At 43.5% G+C, this 9,878-nt stretch overlaps 1 protein-coding gene across 1 annotated transcript; it reads left to right on the plus strand.

Moving 5' to 3' along the window:
- The first annotated feature begins 3,821 nt into the window (after positions 1–3,821).
- LOC311051170 (malonyl-CoA-acyl carrier protein transacylase, mitochondrial-like) lies at positions 3,822–5,058 on the plus strand. Its single transcript, XM_084065590.1, has one exon. It carries the CDS (start codon positions 3,853–3,855, stop codon positions 4,765–4,767), a length of 915 nt encoding a protein of 304 aa, XP_083921716.1. The 5' UTR covers positions 3,822–3,852; the 3' UTR covers positions 4,768–5,058.
- The last annotated feature ends 4,820 nt before the right edge of the window (positions 5,059–9,878 follow it).

Genomic DNA, 9,878 nt, shown 5'->3' on the forward strand with positions numbered 1-9,878 from the left:
GCAACAGGTCTGCGTCGTCAAGCGTCTGAAATACACAGGACAAACATTTACAAATTAATACGTACTAGCCGTAGTAGCTAAGCCTCATTTACGCACTGGTGTAATGATCGTCACATGCTAACGTTAGCTACTGGTTTGCTCACCGTTTCTCTTTTTCTTTTGCGTCTGCCCTCTTCTGCCTCTTCCTCAACACGGTAATGGTCAGCTATTGCTCTCCAAATAGTCTGCTCGTTTTCTTGATTCTGCATCCGCCTAAGGTTTTGTTGTTGTTTGAAATAGAACCAAAAAAGGAGAATCGCAAACAGCATTCCTTCGAGCTCATCCATGCTTGCAGTTGCTAGTTGAGTGTTCAGTGTTGTTGTGGTCGGCTGGTCGCTGACACGCTGTTGTTGTGGAGCTCCAGTCCTCTGACGCTTGGATATGACCTCACGACTCACGACAATTTCGTGGGCGTGGCTAAAGCACGAGAAACCGAAGGGGAGGGGGTACTGCGAGGGGGACTTTTGTGCAAATGGAAACACAAGATAATTTGAAGCGGTGCGGTTCTGGTCTGGTATATGCTGGACTGGACTGGTCTATAAGCCGTAATGGAAATTGGCCTTAAGTGAAGTGTCTCTATGACATCTTGGAGAGACTTAGCATGGCCCCTCCTTTAACACAATACAAAGATTGAAGTCAGAGCAGAGAATGCTGCTTAGTTTTTTCATGATCATTGAAACCTAACCATATACTTAACATGTATCGTAAAAAATTGACAGGGTGCTTAATGCATTTTATGTGAAGTCCTTCTGGGTAACAGGATCTAGACACTAACTATAAACTTGGGACCATATTTATTTTCATGTGCATGTATATACTGTTTTGCTCAATGCCTGTACTCTGATTGAGCATGCTGCTGCATGTTACTGCATGTGCTGCTGCATGTTACTGCATGTGCATGTCTGTATCTGTATTATGGGTTTTGTCTCCATATGAATTTTGTTACTTGGGGTTGAACCGGTGGGGTGGGAGTGGCTAGCTTTGGGAGAGCTCTTGTCTTGTCTGTTTGCATGAATGTAGTTGTTGTATTGTTTGTATATTGTATGTCCTGTTCATTTGTGCTACGGACCCCCTCGAAAATGAGATGGTGCATCTCAAGGGGTTTATCCTTCTAATAAAGGTACTATATATTTACAGTTTTATATTTTAGGTTATTTTGAAATGGTCTTCACAGTCCTATAATTACAGTATAAATGGTAACACTTTCAGTCTAAGATGATGATTGATCACAAAATGGACATAGAATAAGTAAGCGACTACTGCTGTCTGTGGGTCCCTAATGGCACATTTGCAGAAACAACAACTTTGCACTCATGGTGAGTGCAAAGCTCAGTATTCAGTTCTATAAAGTTAATACTCTCCTAAATGTCCATCAAAATGGACACAGATCTGATGCCTCAGACCTATCCAGTAAACGGACCCTTGTCATTGCAAAATGCTTAAACAGATATAGTAGATGGGCAGTCCGTAGTGTCTAAAGAGATACAGGTATTGGACACAATGTGTTGGTGTGGCTGAGCCCTAAAAATCACATTTATGGCTGAAAATGTTCAAATAGTTCAAGTGGTATGTAATATCTGATTAGTCATCCTCTCTCGTTGCCACTGTCGCAAAATTGCTTGTTCAGGGTGGGATTGTCGGGTTTCTTCTCTACATGTAAAGTGTCTTGAGACAACTTGTTGTGATTTGACACTTTAATAAAATTGAATTGAATTGAATTGAATTGATTACATTGTGGTAAATTACTTTGGTAAATGAGTTTTAAGCTGGTCCTCTCATTTATATTTTGAAGTGATGGAGGGCTCCGCTGATGACGAAATGGACTCTCAATCCCTACTGGTTCATCAGAATGGTAACCTTTAACCTTTAGTGTACTGTAGAAGTTATTCCGATTTAATGGTTATTTGAATGTGATTCCTGTTTGTTGTGGCACAAATTGTCTTTACAGACACACCAAATGCTGATGCAATGAAGCGGCAAAAGTTTGCAAGCGCCAAACTGCTTCAATAGCACAATCTCTTCACATGTTGTCCTCTTTTGTTTTGCAACTCAGTTCAGTGATGTGAATAAATGTAGAAGCAACTGACTATTGTTGTAATGATGATTTATATTTTCATAAATTCAGAATTTCAACGTAAAGTGCTAAACAAGCTCTTGGACTTGGAGGACCAGCTGAAAGAGCTGCAGGGACAACGAAAATAATCGTTTGCTCTTAAGAGGATGGACTCCATCAGCGACTAACTTTCTGAAGAGCCAGGGCTCCAGTAAAGGCTGGTATGACTGTTTTGATCTTTAAATATATTTGCCAAGCCACAAGAACTGTCTATAGTCAACAATGTATGTGCCACAATTGATAACTCAACAGCTATTCAACAAATATCCAGATAGCTCATCTGGCGAGACTCGGGGGGAGGTCCTTGAGGGACTGTGTGACGAGTGTGTTGGATCGGTGTGTACTGTACAAAGGATAATGTGTAATTATGAAAAATAATGCAAAATGACAGTTTTGCAGTTCTTGTGATCGTCCTTCTGTATTGTGTTACATATTGCTTCTGTTTTAACCATTTCCGATTATTCACTTATTGGCAGGCATGAATATGAGGGGGACGGGAATGAAGATGGCCTTTGGGTCCACGGCTATCTTCTCTGCCGTTATAGGTAATTACAATGGTTACTATGAAATTTTATTTTTGTTTAAGCGATGTTTTACATTTCTGACTGTTTTAATTATTTTCTTTTTCAGAGGCAGTCAACCGTTGGAATAGAACAGCGACTGTGAGCGACACAACAGCCATAATTGCCGACTATCTTAAACATGCCCCTGGGAGGTCTGGTGGTGGGGGGTACAATCGACAGTGTGTGGCCAAAAATGCCGCATACGATACCCCGTCCTCTTAACTCAGACCCCATTTTTACAGTTAGTACTAGTGTACACGCACGACAGACACAAGGCCTGTATTTTCGCTTGTATAGGTGTCAACAAGCACGACAGACACGTTAAAAGTGACTAATTAAAAGGCCTTCATGTTTGTATGCCTTTGTTAAAAGGACTTCAAGGCCTGTATCTTTTGTGTTTGTAAAATTGTTCAGGCACTACGACACGTTAAAAGACACTCATTAAAAGGCCTGTATTTAGGTTTGTACAGGCACGACACATGTTACAAGGACTTTTCATTTGTGCATGTTTGTTAAGACACGACAGACACGTTAAAAGGCTTGTATTTTTCAAGGCCTGTATCTTTGTTTGTAAAATTGTTCAGGCACTACAGCCACGTTAAAAGGCCTGTATTTTTGCTTTGTATAGGTTTGTACAGACACGTTAAAAGGAGTAATTTGCATGTGTGTAAAGGCAAATACAATGAATACATACATATTGTTACGAACATTCAGGGCATACTTAGGAGACATTCAGGGCATAAGTTGCCAGCAATAGCCTATATATGGAGATCCCCATAGATGGAGATAATAGACCTGCAAAGTCGTCATAGAGACCCAAACGTGCCATTTGTACGGAGTCTGACATCAGCGAACCCTTCCCCGAAACTCCATGTATAGACATAGCCATCACGTCCAGGGCTGAAGTCTTGATCCCATATTTGGCCATAACTAACATCGGCAGCTCCATATAGGGAGACGTCTGACACTATCTGACATCATCATAGTGATGTCAGGACCGCAAGCCAGCATTATAAGAAGAGGCTCGAAACCTCCCAGCTAGGCACGTTCCAGAGCGTTCCAGGAATGTTCTTGAAATGTGTTCAAGATTTGTGCTCTGTGTTCCTGTTCCCCGGGCAGGGCAGTCAGTTCGTGGGCATGGGGAGAGGGATGCTGCGCTACGGGAAGGTCAAAGAGATGTTCTCCGCGGCGGAGAAGATCCTGGGCTACGACCTGCTGTCCCTGTGTCTCCACGGACCCCACGAGGACCTGGTGAAGACGGTCCACTGCCAGCCCGCCGTGTTCGTCACCTCCCTGGCGGCGGTGGAGAGACTCAACCACGAAAACCCCCAGGCCATTGAGTCTTGTGTTGCTGCTGCAGGATTCAGTGTTGGAGAGTTTGCTGCCCTGGTCTTCTCTGGTGCAATGGACTTTACAGAAGCTCTGTATGCAGTGAAGGTACGAGCAGAGGCCATGCAGAAAGCGTCGGAGCTCACCCCTAGCGGCATGCTGTCAGTGATTGGTCGACCGCAGGCCCAGTACAATTACGCATGCCTGAAGGCTAAGGAGCACTGCAAGAGCCTGGACATCCAGGAGCCTGTCTGCAGGGTGGCCAGCTTCCTCTTCCCTGACGGCAGGGTCATTGCTGGACACAAAGAGGCACTGGACTTCCTCCAGCAGAACTCTCGGCAGCTCCATTTCATGAGGACAAAGCCTCTGGCAGTGAGTGGAGCGTTCCACACGGAGCTGATGCAGCCAGCCATCCAACCCCTCAAAGAGGTCCTCAGACAGGTGGAGGTGCGTCGCCCGGAGATCAACGTGTACTCCAACGTGGACGGCAAGCGCTACATGCACGAAGGCCACGTGCGCAAGCAGCTGGTGAAGCAGCTGGTTTCACCGGTGAAATGGGAGCAGACGCTACACGAGATCTACGAGCGGAGCCAGGGTCAGTCGTTTCCTCGCACCTACGAGCTCGGCCCGGGGAAGCAGCTCGGTGCCACACTGCAGAAGTGTAACCTGAAGGCCTACAAGACCTACACACATGTGGACGTGACCGATGACGAGGATCACTGATGCAAAGGACTCTCACAGAGCGAAATAACTGACAAAGGGGGCAATCACACCGAAGTGCACAATAATCGATCAGTTTCTCCATAGTGCTGATTTGTGGGCATTTAGATGTTAGTTCTGCCAAGCTGACAGGACAGACCCAGAGGTAAGTGTCATTACAAACAACCGGCGGCGGACAGAAGCACTGATACCGTCCCCACTTTTTCTGTGTGGCGATGGCTTTGGCCGGCACACAGGGAGACATAATGACTTATGCCGCCATCAGATAAATGATTATAATGTTGCTTTGTAGTGGAATTCGCCTTTAAACGTGTCTACCTGATTTTCTCAATCCATTTGAGACGAGAGCTAATGAACTGGGATTTTGGACTCTCGCTATTAAGACCAGGTGGAACTGAAAAGCACTGACTGGCTATTTATGCTCTTGCTCATATATTATTGTCTCCGCCAGGCCGAAGGCATGGCGAGAGAGTATGTTTTACCGTCCGTCCGTCCGTCCGTCCGTCCGTGTGTCCGTCCTGTCTGTGTGTTACCAGCTAATCTCCGGCACCGTTGGCCCGTTCCCCCCGAAACTTTGCACACACACTCCCTGGATGCCAATTCAGAACCTCTGCCCCAATCTTTTCACATGGGCCTGTTATAGCGCCACCAGGAGGCCGATTTGTGCAAAACAATGTTTTTTACATTACTCCTACAGATTTTATCCAAACGTCATGCAAATCGGTACACAGTATCTCTATAGTCATGTGATCAACACGGATCTGTCCGATTTCCCATATTCCATCCTCATTGCCTATGGTTGGCTTCCAAAGTTTGCAGGATTGGTCCGTTTTGAACAAAAGGCCTCAAACTATGCACGCAGCTTGCGATTTCCGTGAAATTTCACACGCACATTCCCACTAGGCCAAGGAAGAAATGCCACCCTTTTCACATTGGCCTGTTATAGCGCCACCAGCAGGTCTAATTTAGCAAAACACATTTTTGGAACAAAATGCCTCAAATCATGAATGCAGTGTCTGATTGCCGTGAAAGACCTAAGAATAAATGGCACCCTTTTCACATTGGCCTATTATAGCGCCACCAGGAGGCCAGAATAACGTACATGACCTGGCGGAGACCTGTGCTCCGAGGAGCACTTTTTCTAGTTTTATAATTAAATGGATGTTTTGTTATGTTTGGGTTTTGTTTTATATTTATTTCAGTTATTTTACTATTTCCCCCAAGAACTATTTAAGCTCCTCTTATACTGTTTTTATACTCAATTACGGTGAATAATAACCTTTTCTTCTCTGTTTCTGAGTGCTACAGGATTGGTGGAGCAAGTGGCCCTCTGGACGGGTTAGGTGGCTAGGCTCACAGCGGTGCCCCCCCCCCCCCCCCCCTTACTCATTGGTATTTTGCACTCAACCTTCTTTGCATGCTTTTGCTTTAATGTATTGAATGCCTTAGCTTCTCCTCTTAGGGTGTGTGTGTAGGACACCTAGTCGTGCTAGGCCATAATTCCCCTCCCTTCCTTGTGGCTACAACCTACTATCCTGTGGTACTCCCTTTCCCTTTTCTTATTGCAGTTTTTAGTAGTGTATCAAGAGTATTTAGTGTCTATTTTTAAATGATCTTTAAACCTTTCTATACAATAAAGTACTTTTAATTATTGATGAATTGTTGAATAAAAACTGTTGTAATCTTGGGGGAAAATCCTTGTCGCAGTCCATTTATTGTCACATACTGTATGGTATTAAGAATCTGTTTAGTTTTGAGTATTTAAAGTGTCTGATTAAGTTAAAACTTCTAAAACAAACCCGGGCCACGGCCCGGTTACATAAGCAACACAAAGCTATGAAGAGATTATTACGTTCATCCAATGGACTATACTATGTAAAAAATGCTCATATTCTTCATTTGGTGTAATGTCCCCTTTACATGTGAAAAACTACTACGTATTTGCTTTGTATGTGCTCACAGATGTCTCAAATCCAGCCAGAAACAACTGCAATCCTCATGTCATTTTATGACAAAGGTATGACCACAAAGAGGTCATCGCTCATCACCCCTGCTGCTGTGGCTGCTGGACTCCCAGAGAAAACTGTCAAGGTAACAAAGTAAAATAGCTGCAGGTGTGGGAGTGGTGGCGACATCTTAAGAGCTTTTCATATAGCCATAAACTTTGCTTTTTCAACTCTAGAACTGGGTGGCAAACAAATCCAGGAATCCTGGGAGGAAGACGCCGGGCATGGGATTTAGAGACCTGTCGGGGTACAACATATTCTGCAGTGACCACATGAAAACAGGTATATTCTGTCACGTTATGTACTGCTTAATCATCCGTGCCAGCAGAGAGTTTTGACTGACGATAAAAGTCGAGACGATGAATAACATTTCTCTCTATAAATAACATTTCTCTCTATAAAGAATGATCCACTGTAAATTTAGATTGAGTAGCCCTTTTTTCATTGTTTATCAAACATGACAAAAGTTTGCTTTACTTATTTAGCAACATTAATACTAGTGGGATTAATGATGTCTGATATCAATCTATTTAGTAGACTTTTTAGCTCTACTGGGCTGGCAAAATAGGCCTACTAACCCACCCATAGATGGTCGTGGCAACCCTTATTAAAGGGATATTTCACTTTAAAAAAAACTTTGGGTCATTTTATCTTCTACTCAGGCTTTTGTGAGCCCCCCAGACAGTATTTAGTTCTGGTGACTGATATTGTCCTTCTAATACGTGAGTAGACCTTGTTTTTTCAATTACCTTTTTCATTTTTTAAAAATATATTATTTTGCAAATTAAATATAGCAAAATAATAATACAATAAATGAAAAAGTAATCAAAAAACACAGCCCCCTCACGTATTAGGAGGGCAGGATGAGTCACCAGAACCAAGGATGGGTGTTTTTGATGAATGTAACATATTCAAAATGGAGTTTGAAGTTATGATGGGTTTGTATAGGAAGGGGGTGTGTCTGATAAAATTAATATCAAATATCTAAATACTGAATCAAGCAACTTAAAAACTGTCTGGGGGGCTCACAAAAGCCTTTTGAAAGTGAAATATCCTTTTAAGTTCCTTGGGCTGTCAACAGAGTGATGCCCTAATAATAATGCTGCATGATCCTTTTTTCATTAGGGGACATTAAGCATGCTGGTGCTGCTTGGGCAGTCATGCCAGAGGAGGAGAAGGCAAAGTACAGGGAGAGGGCAGATAGCGTAGTTGGTGGAGGCAGCGAGGAGAGCAAGCTGCTACGGAGGAAGAGGCTGCTCAAGCAGCTTAAAATTCAGGTTGGATGTAATGGTTAAGGTGTTCGGCATCTGTTCAGATGGCCTCATGTTCTGGAGTTCCAGTGTCCCCATGTTCCGGGGCTTTGATGTTGAGCTGTCGATCCGCAGTTGGCGATCTTGATCTGCTCTTTCGTTAACACTTTTATTTATTAGTTGGCCCATGTTTATATAAACTTGGTAGTGTCTAAAGCCCATAGCCAGAAGGACGGTTGTACATGTATTATTTTATTTTACTTCTTAAATCGTGTGAATGATTGAAGTCCCAAATTCAGATATTTGTTTATAAATCAATTGCTGAAAACATGTATAACATGTACAAAGAAAGCACAATCTCAAAATGTTTTGGTCTTTTTCACCATTTCTGTGATCAGGATGTCTTAGGTGGACCTTAAAGGTGGATTTCCATTGGCATGGTACCACACCACACCACACCACACCACACTGACCAACACAGCATCGGTTTCCACTACAATGAAGTGGGTAGAGTGGTGTGTAAGTGGTACTAAACTGGTGCCGAAAAAGGACCTACTACTGGGTAGGTCTGAGCTGGGCCAAGCTGGGCCATAGCAGTGACGTATAAGGCTGCAGCTACTGATTGGTCAACGCTGCTTGCTACCGATTGGTCAGAGGAAGTCGTCATAACTGTGCACCAGGATAGATTTGTTTGCTCAGCTGCTACCAGTTTCTCTCTCCCAGCGTTCACGTGTTACTGTTTCCATGTATATGGAAAGACGCCTTTAAAAATAGCTAAAATCTCGATTATAGATGGCATCCCGTAAAGCTGGGTCGTATTGGACCAACGCGGAGGTAAAAGCCTTTTTGACTTTGTTATCTGAGGAGAGCATCCAGAGAGAATTGGATGGAGCGACGCGGAACGAAAAGATATTTCAGGGCATGCAGGCCGACATGGCCAGATGGGGTTACGTAAAAACCGTTAAGCAAATGAAGGACAAATTAAAGAAAATAAAAATAGATTATCGGGCAGCCAAGTGCCACAATAACACCAGTGGTGCTGACCGTAAGACCCCAAAGTGGTACGAAGAAATGGATTCGATATACGGCCACAGACCAGGGAGCGCCGGGAGGGAGGCTTGCCTGGAATCAGCATTAATAACTCCGACACCGTTGGCCGAATCATCCGGTAAGTTAATTTTTTTTACGGTCATTGTAGCTTGAAAGCTCAGAACTACAAATAGCAGACATCTGTTTTCTTTAGTTGACTGGCTGTTAAAGTTCCCATAACATTACTGCGTAATGCTAGCTAGCAACATTAAGCTAGTGGGCTAGTTGTGTTGCAGTCGTTTTATTGATTGTTTACAATGAATCATACTCTTTCAAGGTATTGCAAACGGCGCGGGTGATTCACCGTCCACCGTCGACGATAATGATGAGTCCATGACACACTACACACTAAACCTGACCGACCTACAACCTGAAGAGCCTTTGGGAGCACAGACCCCAGAACGGGTTCAGACACTGCATGATGTCCAGGATTCAGCATCGGAGCCAAGGACATCATCTCCGCGTGGTGCATATAATGGTACGTTTAATGTTGTTTTTAATCAGACCAATAATGTATGTGCATGCACATTAATACATTTAAGGTTCACTTTTCTGTAATGTTGCATCTTGTGTACCTGCACATGAGAGTGCAGTGTCTGTATTTTAGTTACTTTGCAAATTATTTGCAGATTATTATTATTACAAAACATACAGTAACCACTTCAGCCCTATATATATTCTGCCATTTGAAAATAGCCGATCTACAGTAACACCAACACACTGGCAGCCCCCATCTATTCTCAGTGAAGGCAGCCATTTCTGCAAACAG

This window comes from Gymnoscopelus microlampas (assembly GCF_963454915.1).
Source record: "Gymnoscopelus microlampas genome assembly, chromosome: 8".
Lineage (NCBI taxonomy): Eukaryota > Metazoa > Chordata > Actinopteri > Myctophiformes > Myctophidae > Gymnoscopelus > Gymnoscopelus microlampas.

Excerpts from the sequence above, each read along its gene's own strand:
- LOC311051170 (XM_084065590.1), top strand. The coding sequence starts at position 3,853 with ATGGGGAGAGGGATGCTGCGCTACGGGAAGGTCAAAGAGATGTTCTCC.